Here is a 19,123-nt window from a genome sequence, read left to right as displayed (position 1 = left end):
ACCTCCTGTGTGCTAGGCAGGTGCCCAACTGCTTGAGCCACATCTGCTTCCCTGTCTTGGCACTCTTGTGGAAAGTCAACTAACCATAAATTTGAGGGCTTATTCCTGGTCTCTCAACTCTATTCCATAATCTATATGTCTATCCAGCACCACAGTCTTGATTATTTTAGCTTTATAGAAAGTTTTAAAATCAGAAAGTGTGAGTTCTCCAACTTTGTTCCTTTTGAAGAAATTTTTGGCATTGACTGTCTTTTTTTTTTTAAGATTTATTTATTTATTTCTCTCCCTTCACACCCCCCCCCCCAGTTGTCTGCTCTCTGTGTCCATTCGCTGTGTATTCTTCTGTGACTGCTTCTATCCTTATCAGCAGCACCGGGAATCTGTGTTTCTTTTTTGTTGTGTGTCTTGCTGTGTCAGCTCTCCGTGTGGGAGGCGCCATTCTTGGGCAGGCTGCACTTTCTTTTGCACTGGGCGGCTCTCCTTACGGGCTCACTCCTTGCGCGTGGGGCTCCCCTACGCGGGGCACACCCCTGAGGGGCAGGGCACTCCTTGCACGCATCAGCACTGTGCATGGGCCAGCTCCACACAGGTCAAGGAGGCCCGGGGCTTGAACCACGGACCTCCCATGTGGTAGACGGACGCCCTAACCACTGGGCCAAAGTCCACTTCCCAGAGTGGGTCTTAACCCATGTAGCTAGAGGCCTTATAAAGAGAGGAAATTCAGATGCAATGAACCAGGAGAAACCAGAAACTGGAAGAGGCCAGAGTCAGAGAAGCGAGATGTCTGAGAGAGCCACAGGAGCAGAGAATGAAGCAAAGCTATGTGCAGAGGACCGCCATCACCAGAACGCTGCCTGTGGCCTTGCTGCTGACTCAGTTTGGGACTTTTGGCCTCTGAAACTGTGAACCAATAAATTACTGTCATTGAAGCCAACCTAGTGTGGGCTATATGTCCTAGTGGCTCTGGCAGACTAAGACAAGGACCAAAGAGCTAGGAGGAAGAATTCTCATTTTCTGGGTCATTTCTTAATTTATTGCTTGTTTTGAAGAATCAGAGAAATGAGCAAAGTTGAAAAGAGAGGCTAAATCAATTTAAAAAGAGAGAAGTTAAATTGCTCCATATAATAAACTTACACAGAGTCTGTAAAAAGGAAGCAAGAGCATGTTCAGAGATGAGGATGGGATGGGAGGGGGCAGGAGAGAGTTTGCCGTCTCTAGGTAGAGATGTGGGCCCCACACAATGCCTGCACATTGTTGGTGATCAATACTTGTGGAATGAATGAGAAGAGTAGGGCAAGAGAAGGGAGTATGAGAATATAATATTCTGTGAGAAATCCAAAACTGCAATTCTTTTGAAGTTACCTACTTCAAAGGACTAATCTTGACCTCTGTGAATGCAACTCTTTGTGGAAAACGAGGCCACGTGGGCCTGGACATGTAGGTGGGTTACTGTTAGCAGAAAGCTCTGGGTTCTGGGCTTCTAATTCTTGGCTTATGTTGCATAAAACAATTGAAGGACATGCCACAGGATATGCAAAGGAGTGAAGAGTTTATTAAGGAAAGCAGATGCGGCTCAAGCCATTAAGCTTCCGTCTACCACATGGGAGGTCCCAGGTTCAATTCCTGGGGCCTCCTGGTGAAGGTGAGCTGGCACCATGGGTGGGCCCAGTGAGCTGATGCAACAAGATGATGCAACAAAGAGACAGAAGAGAAACAATGAGAGACACAACTAACCAGAGAGATGAGGTGGCCCAAGCAGTTGGGTGCCTCTCTCCCACATTGGAGGTCCCACGATTGGTTCCCAGGGCCCCCTAAAAGAGAAGATGAACAGACAAGGAGCACAAAACAATGTGGGTGGGCAGGGTGTGGGGGTAAATAAATAAAATAAACCTTAAAAAATAAAAAGAATTTATTGAAAAACAAGAAAATGAGAAAAGTACAGAGCCCCAAGACGTGAATCGTGGGTATGCTACAGAGTAAGAGGAGCGCATGGGACCCCAGGTCAGGCGTTTTAAAAGTCTTTCCTCCTCCCCCTCCATAACGTTGGGGGAGGAGCCCAAGCTCTTGGCTGCTCTGATTAGTTGCCCACCCTCCGTTCTCGGGGGGCCAATAGTGAGGCCTTTTAAGGGTATCCAGGGTTTCCCTTGACCCCCAACGGGATTCTCCTTCCAAATGGTATTCCCCTGGCCAGGGTCTTGCTGGATGCCGCAGGAGGCTTCCAGGTGGGGTCTCACCGCCGTGCGGTCCGCGGGCCACGGTGTCCGCCGGCCTCCCTGCCTTCCGCCTTTCACAATACTAACGCGTCTCATCACCACCGAGGAAGCACGGAGGGCCGTGGGAGGGCAGGGAGGGGCATCCCACATAGTTTGGTAGGTTACGGAAGCATTCCTCCAGGAGAAGCCTCAGTCGAATTGTATAGAGTCAGAAGGGAAGACATTTGCTCAGAGAAAGCAGAGGCAAAGATGGAGGAAAGAGACCCTGTGTGTGACGTGTGTGTGTAGCTTCAGCTTTGAATCTCAGTCAACTGTGCCCCTAGGCGGCAGTAGAGGCGGGAAGGATGAGCCACAAACACAAGTCTGGATTATGGTGAGGTCTGTATTTAAAGCTTTCTTTGCAGCCAGCCAGCCAGGGGGACCCTTGGGATCCGTTCGCCGCGTGTCTTGAGCCATGGCCTCCAGCAGAGGGCGCGCGGGCAGCAAAGTGCGGCGGCCGCCAAGCCGCCGCTCTAGCCAGAGCCTGGTCATAGAGTCGCCCCGCTTCCGGCCGCGGGTTAGGGAAGGAGCCGGAAGTCCGGCGGGCTCCGGGCGTCGAGATGGAGGAGAGCGAGTATGAGTCGGTTCTCTGTGTCAAGCCGGAGATCCACGTTTACCGAATTCCGCCGCGGGCCACCAACCGTGGCTACAGGTGACCGCCCGGCACTGGGCCGAGCTATATCCGACTTAACTTTTCCCCGCCCCCTGGACACTGTGGGAGCGCTGGACAGACCCGGCCAGGTTAGGGGCGAAGGGAGGGAAAACGGTGCAGCTTCCTCCATTTGCGAGGCCAGAGCAGGGAGGGACACTGATACTTGCGGCCGTCTCAGTCCGACGCACGGGGCTCCCGGCGGTGGCGAATGGGTTGAAGCCGGGTCTAACCCTTGGGGACCTCCCCGGGCCGTCGGGTACCCTAAACTTGGTTGGGCGTGGTGGTGTCACAGACCTTTCTCTTTCTGCACCTACCGATGGCCTTGAAGGGATCCTCGAAAAGTCTTAAGGTAGGAGGGGACCTATCACAGACGGAAATCCTCTAGGGGGAGGGAGGAAGCCCAGAACCGACCCAAAGGACCCGTCCGGGGGAGCTTTAAACTGATGACCCAAGTCCAGAGACCCCTCCCTGCCCAGCTCCCTTCGCGTGACTCTCACACCTGAACCCCGCCTGTAGAGTTGGAGTGAAATCCAGTCGCATTTCTCTAGTGAAATGTTGACCTGAGGCGAATAAACACACCTTTGCTTGTAAATGTCTATAGTATTTCTGGAAGGGAACACAGGAAACTGCCTTAGGGGAAGGGAACGGGTTTGGAAAGAGACTTCCCTTCATTGTGTACACTTTTGTACTGTTTGCTCCGGCTTACCACTACATGTTGCCCATCAAAAGATGACAGTAGGTATTAGATTCATAAAAGTTATACCTGATACAGACAGCCGCCTAAGGCTAGTTTGTTGCCATCAGGTGGTGGTGAGGGGTGTGTTGGTCCAAATTATATGGGAATAACAGGATTGGCCTGTGCCACAAGAGTATGGGTGTGTCCACATTTCTGGCCTTTGTTATTTTCCAATTGTATTACCATGGCCTTGTGGTATATTTTCTAGTGAACAAACGTTTATGGAATGCCTGCCATATCCATGACGTAATTTTAAAATAGTATGAAAATAATAGCAACAACAAAAACGCATTTACTTTCTATACACCCTAAAAATAAAGCTGACTCCCTGTAATATCAAACCGGAGATGGGCCACCAAACTAGGGATGGGCATCTACACCATCCCCTGTTGGTCGTTAATAGGATTGGTTTGGTCCCTCCCGGTCCTCCAGAGAGCAAGGTTACCAGATGTCAGATGTGTCTAGTTTGGCATAGAGGAAACTGCTGGCTTCTGCACTTTAGCCTCGGAGCTCTGCTCAGCCTAAATCTAAGCCCTGTTTCCCCAGGAAGTGGAACTGAAACTGAGTCTGCTGACCTTTGAATTGAGAGTCTGCCTTTGTGTGTCCCTCAGAATAACCTGTGTAAACAAGCATGTGTTTAGGAACTTCCAGGAAAACCATCTTGGAAACACCCAAAGTGTTTTGGGGAATTTCACAGTGCTCCTTCTTAGAACTAAAATGTGAATGTTGCCAAAAGAGTCAATTGCTGTAAGTCCCTGGTTTCTTGGGTTTCTTTCTGCCTATGATACCTTTGAGAATATACTTTTTGAACACCTGTTCACTTTTCTCATGTGTACTGTTGCTCTTCTTTTCTCTTTCTACTAGTAATTGGATCCGGTGTCCTTTTCCTCCAAAAGGTCTCAGTAGTCCCAAATGGTTGCTCTGACCCTGTAACCTAGGACTGTCTTTGAACAGAAACAACAGGCCCCAGTAACTACTTCCTAAAAACTGTTCTTAGCTTGTGGGCCATAAAAAACATAGTGGGTTGTAGTTTGCTACCTTTTTAAGTGATTGAAAACAATTTAAAAGAATATTTTGTGGGAAGCGGACTTGGCGCAATGGATAAGGGGTCCGCCTACCACATGGGAGGTCCGCGGGTCAAACCCCGGGCCTCCTTGACCCATGTGGGGCTGGCCCATGCACAGTGCTGATGCTCGCCAGAAGTGCCGTGCCATGCAGGGGTGTCCCCCACGTAAGGGAGCCCCATGTGCAAGGAGTGCGCCCCATAAGGAGAGCCGCCCAGCGGGAGAGAAAGTGCAGCCTGCCCAAGAATGGAATCGCACACACGGAAAGCTGACACAACAAGACATGCAACAAAAAGAAACACAGATTCCCGATGCTGCTAATAAGGATAGAAGCGGTCACAGAAGAAACATAGCGAGTGGACACAGAGAGCAGACGACTGGGGGCGGGGAAGGGGAGAGAAATTTAAAAAAAATTTTTTTCATGACACATGAAAATTACATGAAATTCAAATTTCATTGCCCATGAAGTTTTACTGAAATATAGCCTACTCTGTAGAAAATATTTGGTTAAAATGCTTAAAGCACCAACACATTCGCATATTGCCCATGCCTGCTTTTGCTCTTCCAACAGCAGAGTTGAGTAGTTCCAACAGAGACCATAAAACCTACAAAGCTGAAAATATTTACTGTCATATTCTTTACATAAAATGTTTGCCATCCTCTGAACTAGACCAGGTAGCCCACATGTTCTTCCCATTCTCACCCTGGGCATTGGTGGCAACTCTGGTTTTTGTCCCCTAGGGCTGCAGAGTGGCAGCTGGACCAGCCATCATGGAGTGGCCGACTGCGGATCACTGCAAAGGGGCAGATGGCCTACATCAAGTTGGAGGACAAAACCTCAGGTAAAGGCAGGGAGGCCTGTGTGGGGCTGTGGTGCCATTGTGCCTGCTTTGCAAAGGGAGAAGCAGCATGGGGCTGGCCAGGCTGCTCAGGGCCATGGGAACCTGCCCAGCAAATCAGAGACCCCAGTGTACCTTAGGCTGTCTCCAGGTGTAAAAAGGAATATTTCCTGTCAAGAAGCACCTGTTCCTTTTGGAGGTCCTTAGGAAATACTAATTTTGGAAATAAAGGACAGGAGACCTACAGATTGGTCCCAAGTCAGAAGCCCTGGAGCTTGCCTTAAGGACAAACTGGGTGAGAAAACACACAGCCCTCTGCTGCTGAGTTTGGTTCTTACTCAGGAATTCTGTTTATCAACTAAGTGGTAACTCCCCAGAGTGACCACACCCATGAACTGAAGAAGCTGGAAACTTCTGCTCTGCTCTTTCTGTGGTGGGAGGACAAGCAAAGCTGGGCAGTGCTGGGGAAGATGTTGCCTTTGGGGAAATCTCTCTGGAAGTCCCAGGCCTCTGTTGCCTCTGGGTAAGCTGTGGAGAGCAGTACAGCTGGGAGCAGGCCCAGCCTGAGGCCCAGAGTGGCTTGGGCACAGGAACTGCTCATTATGTCCCACAACACTTGGCCATTTGTCTCTTAATGTGTAAAGGTTTTCTCTGTGTGGGGAAGAAGAATGCAAAGATTTAGAGGCAGGACTGGCTGCTTTGCAGAATGGTCCACTTTGGTCTGGACTGTGGGGCCTTGGGCAAGCCTTGACCTCTGGGGATGACGTTAGCCCCTAATTCACAAGGTTGTTGGATCCATTAAACTTTATGAACCCGCAAGGTGACTAAAAACATTGATTTGTTCTCCTGGAATGTAGGGTTGGCAGGGTGAGTATTGGCTGCAGTGGAGTTTGAAGAGGAGCTGCTGTGGCTAAGACAGATTTCTGGCTGTGAGAATTGCAAGAACATCCCAGGCAAAAAGCAGCACGTGTCCTCTGGGGTCCTTGGAAGCCATTATTTTAATATATCTCCTAGTGAAACAGTTACTTCTCAGGGCTGAGTCTTCTAGTTCCTCTTAGCTTGGGGTCATGTTCATCTCATGCTAATGAGATAATGATTCTATCATTTAGGCCAGGGTTTCTTAGCCTGGTACTACTAACATTTGGGACTGGATAAGTCTTTGTGGTGGGGTTAAATATGTAAAGCGCCAAAAGACATCAGCGCACGTGAAAATGTCCCATACAGAAATGCCCACATGGAGGTGTGTGTTGCCCTGGGCCATGGAAGCAGCAGTTGACAAGAGGATGCATTTCATAAGAGCTTCATGTAATCTGATTTTGAAATGCTTGGTATTGAAACAAAGGATTAAAACCTTGTCTTCCTTTTAGCAAGAATAGAGAATAGGTTTGACTTGAATCCCAAAGTGAGATTTGAAGGTCTCTCTCAGCTCAGCAGGTCACTTCACTGGAATAAAGACTGGCTCCAGTAGTGTGATAGAAATGTCAGGCTGGGAGGAGGCTCAAGACTCACCCTGTCTTTTTTTTTTTTTTTTTTTTTAAAGATTTATTTATTTTATTTAATTCCCCCCCCTTCCCTGGTTGTCTGTTCTTGGTGTCTGTTTGCTGCGTCTTGTTTCTTTGTCCGCTTCTGTTGTCGTCAGCGGCACCCGCTTCTGTTGTCGTCAGCGGCACGGGAAGTGTGGGCGGCGCCATTCCTGGGCAGGCTGCTCTTTCTTTTCACGCTGGGCGGCTTTCCTCACGGGCGCACTCCTTGCGCGTGGGGCTCCCCCACGCGGGGGACACCCTTGCGTGGCACGGCACTCCTCGCGCGCATCAGCACTGCGCATGGGCCAGCTCCACACGGGTCAAGGAGGCCCGGGGTTTGAACCGCGGACCTCCCATATGGTAGACGGATGCCCTAACCACTGGGCCAAAGTCCGTTTCCCAAGCCTCACCCTGTCTTATGCTTTCAGGGGAGCTCTTTGCTCAGGCACCAGTGGATCAGTTTCCTGGCACAGCTGTGGAGAGTGTGACGGATTCCAGTAGGTACTTTGTTATCCGCATTGAAGATGGAAATGGTACGTGTGGGCCTTGGTGCTTCCCCCTCTTGAGAAAGTGTTTCCTCTGCCTCTGGAATGTGGGGTTGATCGTGTCTTGTCCCCAGGGCGACGAGCGTTTATTGGAGTTGGCTTCGCGGACCGAGGTGATGCCTTTGACTTCAACGTTGCCTTGCAGGACCATTTCAAGTAAGTGGTCCCCAGGAGACCTGTGCGCACGCCTCCTCCCTCCTTTCCCGGGACAGAATGCTTTCCTAGGTTAGGAAACCCTGGCTGGTTGTATGTGATTTGTCTGCCATCAGAGCCTCAGGAAAACTCTGGAGTTCTCCTTTGAGGCAGGTCTCTCTTCTCTCCACTTCTCTCCACTGCCAGTCCTCATCTCAGTCCTCATCTCTGCTTTTAAGTCATCTGCTTTTCTTGAGGCCCATCTCTGCCATCCCAAGCAGCTGGCCATCCAGGTGTTGGTCATTTCTCTTCCCTTACCATGTCCCCGAGCAGCCTAAGCTGTTAGGGTCCTTTGGCCTTCCTTGGCCTGCTCCAGGGGCAGCCTGTAAAAGTAGGGGCTGGATTCCTACGCCACTCACCAGATGCCCTGGTAGTCTTTTATGAAACTTAAAGCCTGCTCCCTCATCATGCTTCTCTCTCCTCCCTGGGCATGCGTCTTGTCTTAAAATCTATGTTATAAGCCTTTTGGGGAAATGCAGAGACTGTCCTTTTAATTCTCATGCCAAGTGCTGGGGATGAGAGGGTCAGCTTTTCAGCATCTGTGAAGGCCAGCAAGTGCCAGATGGTAAGCTAGGGCCCTCTACCTAAATGATTTCATCGAGTTCTCATAGCAGTCTTTACGACATACAGAATTGTCATTCTATTTTGTTGATGAGGAAACTGAAGGTTCATGCTGCTACTTAGGTATCAGAACCAGGATTTGAATTCAGGCTTAACCAAGCCTATACTTCCTGCCACCCAGTACCACTTCAGTAAGTTTTATCCTAGGTCAATGGTAGGTAGCAGGTGAGTGTGTGGGTGAATGCAGGGCAGCTGGTTTCCTCCCTTACCTTCTCTCCCTCTTCTTTCACCAGGTGGGTGAAACAGCAGTGTGAATTTGCAAAACAAGCCCAGAACCCAGACCAAGGCCCCAAATTGGATCTGGGCTTCAAGGAGGGCCAGACCATCAAGATCAACATTGCGGTGAGTCCCACCCTCTCTTGACCATGGTCACACGATCCTTGTGCCCACCCAAAGCCAGCCCAGCCCAGAGCATGTCACTCCTTTCTCACAGTTCATTCCCTTGATTTAGCAGATGTTTCTTGAGCAGCTGCCTTGTGCCAGGTACTATACCAGGGGTGAACAAAAGGTCTCTGCTTTCATATAGCTCAGAGTTGAGCTAAGTCAGGCAAGTAAAGATGTGATTACAACTTGATGGTAAGGGCTGCCCTGGGTGCTGGGGACTCGAGCTGGGCACCCAGCCCACAGCTGGGGGAATCAAGGCTTCCTGGAAGAAATGGTCTGAAAGCAAGTGAAGAGGAGTCAAAGGCTGATTCAGGTAGAGGGAACAGCATGTGCAAGGCTCTGGGTTGAGAAGAAGAATTAGTCATTTGCCACCAGAGCTGGTGTTTCTGTCCTGGCTCTTACACTAGTAGGTTAGGAAAGGTCAGTGTGCTCATCCCAAGCAATGCCAGGCTTTGTGCCTTGAGTGAGAAAGATTTGGGGAGTTCCAGGCAGGACAGACATCGAGGTGTGTGCTGGGTAACTGGCTGGTGAGCCTTTGATTGTGGGTAGACAGCTCCTGCTGATGTTGATTGGGCTCCTGTGTCTCCGTCCTGAGCTGCCCTGCATCTGGCTTTTCCCCTGTTGCCTCCTTCTTTGCCCCTTCCTTACAGCATCCAGTCCCTTTGGTAACAAGAAACGGTTGGGGTGGGCTGGATTGCCAAGACTTGACCTTTATCTGCCTGTAGGGTGGAGTAAGGAGATTGAGTTGGGGCCATGATTTGGGGAAATCAAGGACCAAATGGATTTGGTTTGTTTTTTTTTTTTTTGAAGAAACTTTGTAATCCTAAAATAATGCTCTCACTCCTTATTTACTATCTCTTTTTCCTCTTTTCTGCTTCATGCTGGTGATGATTTGGGGCCTTTGAAGTTGGCCAACTGGCCTTAAGAGAAAATACAGGTCAAATCCAGTGGACTGGTTGGGATGTGATTCTTTCTCTTGATTGGAGGAAACTAACATTTAATGAACATCAGCTGTGTGCCAGGTAGTGTTTTGTTTTGTTTTTTTGTTTTTTTGGCACTTTCTCACATGCATTAAATATTCTCCTCCTTTTATAGAAGAGGACATTGAAGCTCAGAGCGGTTAAGGACCTTGCCCAGGGTCATAGAACTAGAAATGGCTGGCACAGCAGAACTCAGAAGGCTAGATCTTTGGACTTCATGGCTCTGGTCTTTCCATTTATGATTAGGTGCCTGCTTTCCTTACAAGTATGCAGCTGCGCATCTCCATCTTTGTAACTTGCTTTGGTTTCTGGCTCATGCTTAGTGCTGGGTATTTATTTTTTAACATTTTATTGAAGTATAGTATGCATAAAAAAGTGGGCAAATCATAAATGCAGAACTCCGTGAATTTTAAAAACAGAACTTACTCATATAAATGAGCACCCAGATGAAGAAGCAGATTATCAGCACTCTGGAAACAACTCCCTACCTGGAGTAACCACTGTCTTTACTTTGAACTCCTTAGATTTTTGCCTATTTTGTTTTCCTTTGAATGCAGTGTATTTTTAGTACAACAAATTTTAATATCCAATTGTATGGAAATTAGCAAGGCATACAGATGATTAAGACTATAATAAGAGGTGACATAAAAATGTACTATAATTAGGATACTACGTATCAGTATTTTGGGACACAACTAAAGCAATGCTTAGATCTTAGAGAAGAAATAGCTTTTCATTTATTAATAAGCAAAAACAAATTACTATTTTTATGTGTAAAAGATGAAAAACTGGCAAAAAGATTTTTTCCCAAAAGTAGAAAATGAAAAGCAAGTTGAATGAATAGAATTCATTTTGATATCTAAAGAAAACCACAGCTAATGGCTTTTACTAAAGATGCAAATATGTTCTTTCTTTGGACCAATTCGTTATAAATTATATAACTATTTGAAAAGATGGGAGAGTGAAATTTTTCTACTTTGTGAATAAATCAATACATGCTTATACTATTTTAATAATTGCATGTCCTTGTTATGTGCAATATATACATGTGTAATACTTACATAGAGATTAAAGTATTTAATCACCCAGTACCTCAACCTGGTTGATTATAAATATTTCACCTCCTTCTCTACCTCCAGTGACAACACAACCGTACTTCGCATTCTCTAGTACTTGGTTTAATATGTATGTTCTTATTTAATCCTCCTCTTCATTTAAAGTTTCAATTTATACAGGTAAATTATTTTTTAATACATAAACTCTTTTTAGAGAAGTTTGAGATTACAGAAAAGTTACATAAAAAATATAGGGGGGAAGCAGATTTGGCCCAACAGCTGGGGCATCTGCCTACCACATGCGAGGTCCAGGGTTCAGACTCAGGGCCTCCTGGCCCACGTGGTGAGCTGGCCCGTGCACAGTGCTGATGCACGCGGGGAGTGCCATGCCATGCAGGGGTGTCCCTGCGTGGGGCTCCCCCACGTGCAGGGGTGAACCCCGTAAGGAGAGCAACCCAGCGCAAAGAAGAGTGCAGCCTGCCCAGGAGTGGTGCCGCAAACATGGAGAGCTGATGCAGCACGATGACGTAACGAAAAGAGACACAGATTCAGGGTGCCGCTGGCGGGAATGCAGGCGGACACAGAAGAACACTCAATGAATGGACACAGAGAGCAGATGGCTGGGGCAGGGGGGCAGGGAAGGGGAGAGAAATAAATAAAAAATAAATATTAAAAAGAAAAAGTATAGGGAATTCCCACGTACTCCCCACCCCCACCCCCCACATTTTCCCCTTTTTAGCATCTTAAATGAGTTTGCCTGTTTTTGACTGTTATGAATTGAATTGCTTATTTTATACTCTTGTGAATGGCTTTTCTTTTACTCATTGTAGTGTTTGTAAGAGTCATCCATATTGTTGTTTGTAATTTATTCATTCTCATTGTTGGGTATTCCATTGTGAGGTGTACCCAGTTTATGTATCCATGTTAACAGATGGTGGACATTTGGATAGGCTCCAGTTTGGGGCTGTTACAAGTAGTGCTATTGTGAATGTTCAAATTGCATATGCATTTCTGTTGGGTGCCTAGAAGTGGAATTGCAGGGTCACACATTCCTGTGTTCAGCTTTGGTAGATTCTTTCAGTTTTTCAAAGTAGTTTTCCTAGTTTATGCTTCTACCAGCAATGCCATGTTCCTGGTGTTTTTCATTGGCGCCATTCTGATATGTAACGGCCTGTTGTAGTTTTAATTGGCATTTCCCTGATGATGAATGAAGCCAGGTGCTTAGTTTTAAAACTGTCAGATTTGTGATAGTTTTAGAATTGTATGTTCTTAACAGTCAAGGTGCCAGGTGGCTCTTGGCCATCTTTTGGTTATACCTTCACTGGTGCCTGAGGGCCACATTGGCCCTTTGCTCCTGGGTTTCTGATAGCAGCTGGAATTCGAGCAGAACTGACCAAATTGCATTCCTTTTTTCTCTTTAGAACATGAAGAAGAAGGAAGGAGCAGCTGGCACTCCCCGCTCCCGGCCTGCCAGCACAGGAGGACTGAACCTGCTGCCTCCTCCCCCAGGGGCAAAAACTTCCACCCTGATTCCTCCCCCTGGGGAGCAGTTATCTGTGGGGGGCTCCCTCACCCCCCCAGCGTTTGCTCCCAGTTCAGGTCAGTGCTCAGGTGGTGACTGTCCTTGCTGTTGAATGTGCATCTGTGTCTTCCTCATCCCCTGGCAGGTGGGCCACCACAGTGTTTCCTCCTTCAAGCACACTGATTTGTCATTTAGTACCCATAGGAATGTCATACTCAAGAGTAGGCACCACAGCTGTGATCTGCACACACTGCATAAGGGACTGCCCGGCTCCCCTGTGTCCCACTGTTTACCCCTCCTGAGTGTCTGCCCCTCCCTGGGAACTCACCAGCCCTAAGTTCCTGGTTCTCAGTGGCTGCTCTGCAGGTACTTAGTGAGTGGGTGATGGAGACACAGTCTGTTCACAGGGAGCTCAGATCTCATAGGCAAGGTGATACATGGCCACAGAGACCGAATGTGTGGAGGTGAGACGTACTTCCCTCTCGTGTGAACTGGGGGTATTTCTTGGGAGAGATGGCTTTGAGCTGGTCCTTGAGGGAAGGAGATTGGGGCAAGGAGAGGCTGGCATTCCCAGCAGAGAGAAGTGTGTGACCAGGTTTCAGACATGTAATCACTGGTGTGTTTGGGGAGATGGATGCAGCCAAAGGTAAGCAAAAGTGAGTGGTGGGAAATGAAATTGGAGCTGTAGTTTGGAGCAAGCTCCTATGTGAGGCCTAGTTGGGGTGCTATGCAGCTGAAAGGCAGCTTCTCCAGCAGGTTGTGCTGGTGTTTGTCACAGGGTGAAAGGAGAGCCTGGGTTTCCAGAAGTTAGTGTCTAGAGCTAGCCTTTGACAGTGCTGAGATGCCAGCCCTTCACATTCCCTCCCCACCCTGCCCAACTCAGCTTGATTCACATGGTCTTGCCAGATTGGCTGATGTCACCTGCTCATTTCTCCACATAGCCCTCCCCCGGTTCTTTGGGGGAGGATCCAGGCAGGAAGCCTTCTTTCCTGTTTCTCAAGAGTCCCCAACATTGGCTTCCCTATCTGGCGGTTTCACTTCAAACCTCAGCTCTGTGGGGAATACCCCAGGCCAGAAGAACGGCAGGGGTGACCATCAGGGAGTCCCTGCCCTGGCTGTCATCAGGAATTACTCTTCAACCATGATTGTTCAGAGTGGGGTCACAGGACCACCTGCTTTGCTGGGAGTGGGGGCTGGGAGGCAGGAAGAGGGGCAGGACTCTGTTGTTTTATTTTTTAAGATTTATTTTTTATTTATTTTTCTCCCCTTCCCTGCCCCCCCCAGTTGTCTGCTCTCTGTGTCCATTCACTGTGTGTTCTTCTGTGTCTGCTTGTATTCTTGTCAGCAGCACCAGGAATCTGTGGCTCTTTTTTTTTTAAGTTATCTTGCTGCATCAGCTCTCCATGTGTGCAGCACCACTCCTGGGCAGGCTGCACGTTTTTCTCACTGGGCAGCTCTCCTTTCAGGGTGCACTCCTTGTGCATGGGGCTCCCCTACACGGGGGACACCCCTGCATGGCACGGCACTCCTTGCGTGCATCAGCACTGTGTGTGGGCCAGCTTACCACGTGGGGCAGGAGGCCCAGCGTTTGAACCTTGGGTCTCCCATGTGGAAGGCGAGCGCTCTATCCGTTGAGCCAAACCCACTTCCCTTTGTGTTCTTAATGTGCTCCCTCTTTTTTGTATGTGCTCTCAGCCCTAGCCCCGCCCTCAGGGGCTGGTACATTTTTGGCGCATACTATGGAGCCTGCTTTGTGCCAGGAAGTTTCAGGCACTGAGGGTACTGCAACTAATGGCACAAAGTCCCTGCCCTCAAGAGCGTAGTGTCCTGATGTGCACAACAGGCAACTTGCTAGAATGTCTGCAAACAAAATGGTTTTACATTTTGTGGAAAATATTTCGTAAAAATTTTAGTCCTGAATAGCTGTCATTTATTGAGCACCTCCTATATGCTCCCAAACCAGACTGCCTGATTTTTAAATTCTCGATCAGCTCTGTGAGCTTCAGAAAATTGTTCAGTTTCCTCAACTGTGGCGTGGGGACGGTAATAACACCTTCAACATAGGTTTCTTGTGAGGAGCAAACAAGCAAATCCATTTATGGCACATAGAACAATCCCTGGAACATTTTAAGTACTTGCTAAATGTTAGTTCTCACTTTTTATTAGCACTGTCACCATTACCATCACTGTGTGCCAAGCCTGTTCTAAGTACTCCATGTATGTTAGTTCCTTTAATCCTCACCCCAGTCCTGTGAAGTAGTCACTGTTATTGTCCCCATTTTAGAGGTAAGGAAACTGAGACTTAGTGATCTGCATAAAGTTACAGGGCTAATCTTTTATTTATTTATTTATTTATTTATTTATTTATTTATTTATTTATTTATTTATTTCTCGCCCCTTCCCCCCCACCCCAGTTGTCTGTTCTGTGTGTCTTTTTGTTGCGTCATCTTGTTGTGTCAGCTCTCCGTGTGTGCGGCACCATTCCTGGGCAGGCTGCACTTTCTTTCGCGCTGGGTGGCTCTCCTTATGGGGTACACTCCTTGCGCGTGGGGCTCTGCTATGTGGGGGACACCCCTGCATGGCACAGCACTCCTTGTGCGCATCAGCACTGTGCATGGGCCAGCTCCACACGGGTCAAGGAGGCCCGGGGTTTGAACCGCGGACCTCCCATGTGGTAGACGGATGCCCTAACCACTGGGCCAAGTCTGCCACCTACAGGGCTAATCTTGACCTGTTTTCCCCCCAGGGGCTGTGATGAGGTCAAATGCAATAATGTACATTAAGCACTTGATAAGCTGTAAAACTCTAATCCTTTGAGGGCCCTAGTTTTAGCTGGACTCCCTGCCCAGAGCAGATTAGACCTAGCATGTCCGTGGAAGGACAGAATGTGGCAGGCACAGGGCCTTCAGAAGGGATAGGGACACCTGGCAGCACTGGGATTGGTGCCAGAAAAAAACAGAAAAGCAGGCACTGCAGTCCCATCGTGCTGCCCACCTTGGTGATCAGATGCACGTAGGTATTAGCACTCCCAGAAGGTGCTCCTCAACCCCTCAGGCAGTCTGGGTCCCCAGGACTTGCCACCTGCCGGGCGCATCGTACACATTCAGCAGTATTGAGTGGGTCAGGCACTGACTTGTGGGTGTTGCATGAAGGTGATCTTGTGGTTTTGCTGAGCATTCGCTGTCTAGCAGTCGGAGCAGTGCATTGTAAACTGTAGACAGATTTCCAACACAGGCAGTGAAAACAAGTCAGCTTCAGGTAGGAGAGATGGATGATATGTGACTCACTCTCACTGCCACCCCTTCCTCCCCACCTCTGGTTTGTGGCCTTCTACTTTTTCTCCAGGAGCCCTCAAGGGCTCATGAAAGTAAGGTGGAAATGGGGCAGCTCACTGTTAATTTGTTGCCCCAAAGTGCGTCTCTGTGTCTTTCTCAGTCACCTGATTTGGAGGTCACTGAGACAGCTGAAAGGATAAGTCTCTGACTCCCCTGTCTCCTTTTCTTTCCTTGCCCCTTGGACTTGGGGACATCACTAGGAGGTGCCACCGTGTCCTGGCCGCAGCCCAAGCCTGCCACTGCTGCTACCACCGACATCTGGGGAGACTTTACCAAGTCCACAGGGTGAGGAGGATCCCATTCTCTGCCATGGGACTGGGGTCAGGGCTGTTTTCTCTGAAAACCTGGGGTGCTCCACACACCTTCCTTGGTGTTCGGAGCAACAGCTGCAATTTGGACATTTTCAGCTGACCAGGGGACAGATCCCCAGAGTCCCCACTTTGGTTGCACATTTCTCTCTGAAGGCTTTTGCTGCCCTCCACTGCTAGATGGAGTCCTTTAAGCCACCTCACCAAGTGCTTCAGCTTGTCCCCAGCCCCTCCCTCTTCTCGCCTCCCCCTGTCCCCGCTACCCCAGAACACTGACCTGAGAATGAGGGCCCAGGACCCAGCCTTGGCTATCCTCACGGGGCCTCTGAGGCAAGGTCTCTTGCCTTCTCTAGTTCCATAAAATTTCATGCCTTCACTTGGTGAAAAGATGCTAAATTCCTCTTGCGCTATTGTTTATATGCTCTAGCACAGGGGTGGGCAAACTTCTTCTGTAAAGGACTAAGTAGCAAATGATATAGTCTTTGCGGTCCATTTGGTCTCTGTCACAACTACTCATTTCTGCTGTTGTAGCATCCGGAATTGTGGATGGATGGGCGTGGCTGTGCCAAAAAAATTTTATTTACGGAAGCAGGGACCATATTTGGTCCCTAGGCCATAGTTTGCTGATCCCTGCTCCAGAACATTCAGGGATTGGATTCATGGAGCTCTCTTTGCCAGAGAAAGGCCACCTCCTATCTGCTTTGTTTTTTCAAATGCCTGATTCCCCCACCCTTCCCCATCTTCCCTTTACAGGTCGACTTCCGGCCAGACTCAGCCAGGCGCAGGCTGGGTCCAGTTCTGACCTGGCCATGATTGTCTTTTTCCTCATAACAACTTCTGGGAAGGAGCTGCCTCAGCTGGACCAAAGGAAGGAGGTGGAAGCACTCCCTGGCTGGCCTCTGTGTTTGGAGCATGACCATCTCCTTCCTCCTTGCCTGCTCCCTTGACAGACTGGGCACCTTGTCACACTATCACGCTGGTCCCTGAGATTCAAAAATGCAACCAGAACACAGGAAAAGAAAAGCAAGAAACGCCCCAGGAGCCTCATCCCTGTTCTCTCCTCTTTGACACGAGACTCTGAAACCTTCCTTCTTCCATCAGAATGACTGGATTAAACACAGGCCCCAAAAGAAAGGCTTGACTTTGCTGCCTGGATTCAGATCGGCCCTCCTCAGGGTTTACATGTGTCACGTGCCCGCTGTTTGGAAGGGGGATTTCTGCACTCCCATTGGCTGGAGCCACTTAAGTCAAGGTGCCTTCCAGAGGAAGGATTCCTTCCTGATTTCTAGCAGGCTTACAGGCTTTAGCCTGAACAGAAGTCTGGAGGGAAATTGGGAGTATTAAGCAGCGCTTTGTTTTCTTTTTAATATTTGCTTTGCTAAGGTGCTGATCTGCACTAACTCCTTGTCTTTGCGAAAGGGACTGCTGCATCGCGTCCCAGAGGAGCCTCGGAAGGCATTCCTCCCTGCCAGCCGCTGGGCTCCCCCGAGCCTCAGGAAGCAGTGTTCATCTCTGCCAAGTAGCCTGCTTGCCATGTGTCCCAAGCCGGGTGGGCAGTGCAGAGCTGAGGCAGGCGCTGGAAACAACCAGTATTTGGGCAGGAGAGTGGCAGCTGTTCTCTTGGAGGGGGGGTCTGCGTTCTAGTGCACTGGCTGCCCCGGGGGTCTCAGCGCAGTTCCTGACTGATGTGGGCTCTCCCCTTTGTGCTTTCTGAAGTGCCTTGTCTGCAGACAACCTCTTAACTTTGTTTTCTCCAGGGACTGTGAATGACAGAAGGAGCTGGGAGCGAACTGGAAGTCAGGTTACCTGGGTTACTGGTTCATAAGAAATAATTTTATCTGAGCACACATCGGAAATTCTTTTTATTGACTCATTTTACCTCTCAGTAGAAAGATTTCTTTTCTGAAAGGTCAAGAAAGACCATGAACTGAAAAAAAAGTATTGCCGTTTTTGTGGGACCAGATTTCTAAGATAAAATAAATATTTTTACTTCTGTCAGTATATGCCGAAGCTGAAAGTGTTTTTGGCACCATGTCTGCTAAACCGTCCAGGATGCCACAGCTAGACTACAGCCACTGCTCTCATCCTTGACAAGTTGTCCACATTTGAAGTCCAGGGCCAGGTGTTAGACTGGTCAGAGGGAAAGAGACCCCAGTGCCCTGAGGCAACCAGTCATTTCTCTGCTGTGTATCCAAAAGACCACAATCTTCCACCGTCCTTGGGTGAATTTTCTGTTGTACATAATTCCCTTGTGGAGCCTTGGGTAAAAAAGGCTATGTAGTAGATTGTCTGGCTCCTTGCTTTCTAAAGTGGGAGCAGGTCCCTGCCTCCCACCACCAAGACCTCCCCATGGAGGCATCTGCCTTAAGAAGTAAGGGTGATCAAATGCATAGAAGAAGAAAAAAACAGGAAACAGCTACTGCACTTAATATGTCTGAGAATTCTGTAAGAAAGGTGCAGGTTTTATTGTTGGTTTGGAAATAGCCACTTTGGCTAACACTGTTAAGAGAAAGAAAATAACTGAGGATTCCTTATGCTCATTGAACAAGAAGAGTAAGGTCACATCAAAGGATTCTCAGGGGTAGTATCCATTTTTGCATCTGTTTCATATCCTGTTATTTCCCACCTGGAATCAGTTTTTTCTCAGTGCTTGGAGACCAGGATGAGAAAGCTTAGACTTAGAGGAGACCCTTCATTAGAGGTAGTACATACTATTGAAGGTGAGTGTTTGGGTTCTGGAGACCTCTAGGTGGTGCCCTGGTTAGCTGTGCGATTGCAGGTTCCTTGCTTAACCTCTGAGTGGCACTCAGGTGAGGCATCTAAAGCACTAGCAGGTGCCCATTCCATCGTTTACCCTTAATGCTCCCTAACGTCAGGTACCACACCCAGAACTGTTAATCAGGAGGAGGATGCAGCACCTTGTGGCAGCTGGTTGGGTAAGGGGCAGTTTCATGCTTTCCATCAACTGGAATCCCAGCTGAAAAAAAAACTTGATACAGGGTTGGGGTCCCCAGGTAACCCCCCAATATTGGAGCTTACAAATTGGTGGAATTTGGAGTGGAGGTTGGATAAAATGGATAGTAGGAGATGGGCCTTGGGTTTGTGGGATATGAGC

General features: G+C 48.6%; 1 protein-coding gene across 2 annotated transcripts; it reads left to right on the top strand.

Moving 5' to 3' along the window:
* Window positions 1–2,760: 2,760 nt before the first annotated feature.
* Window positions 2,761–18,009, top strand: NECAP2 (NECAP endocytosis associated 2). Of its 2 annotated transcripts, none has more exons than XM_004460507.4 (8): window positions 2,761–2,904; window positions 5,446–5,546; window positions 7,495–7,599; window positions 7,686–7,767; window positions 8,658–8,766; window positions 12,265–12,442; window positions 15,901–15,985; window positions 16,762–18,009. In XM_004460507.4, exons 1-8 carry the CDS (start codon window positions 2,813–2,815, stop codon window positions 16,808–16,810), a joined length of 801 nt encoding a protein of 266 aa, XP_004460564.1. In that variant the 5' UTR covers window positions 2,761–2,812; the 3' UTR covers window positions 16,811–18,009. The 2 variants fall into 2 exon arrangements, with proteins under 2 accessions (XP_004460564.1, XP_004460566.1); XM_004460509.5 differs by having other exon boundaries at window positions 2,773–2,993.
* The last annotated feature ends 1,114 nt before the right edge of the window (window positions 18,010–19,123 follow it).

This window comes from Dasypus novemcinctus, chromosome 9, assembly GCF_030445035.2.
Source record: "Dasypus novemcinctus isolate mDasNov1 chromosome 9, mDasNov1.1.hap2, whole genome shotgun sequence".
In the NCBI taxonomy this organism is placed as follows: Eukaryota; Metazoa; Chordata; class Mammalia; order Cingulata; family Dasypodidae; genus Dasypus; species Dasypus novemcinctus.
The sequence above is the reverse complement of the archived record's forward strand: the minus strand, read 5'-3'. Positions and strand labels throughout refer to the sequence as shown.

Excerpts from the sequence above, each read along its gene's own strand:
- NECAP2 (XM_004460507.4), top strand. The coding sequence starts at position 2,813 with ATGGAGGAGAGCGAGTATGAGTCGGTTCTCTGTGTCAAGCCGGAGATC. Across the intron at positions 2,905-5,445 it reads GCCACCAACCGTGGCTACAG|GGCTGCAGAGTGGCAGCTGG; the intron begins GTGACCGCCCGG and ends TTTGTCCCCTAG. Across the intron at positions 7,768-8,657 it reads GCCTTGCAGGACCATTTCAA|GTGGGTGAAACAGCAGTGTG; the intron begins GTAAGTGGTCCC and ends TTCTTTCACCAG.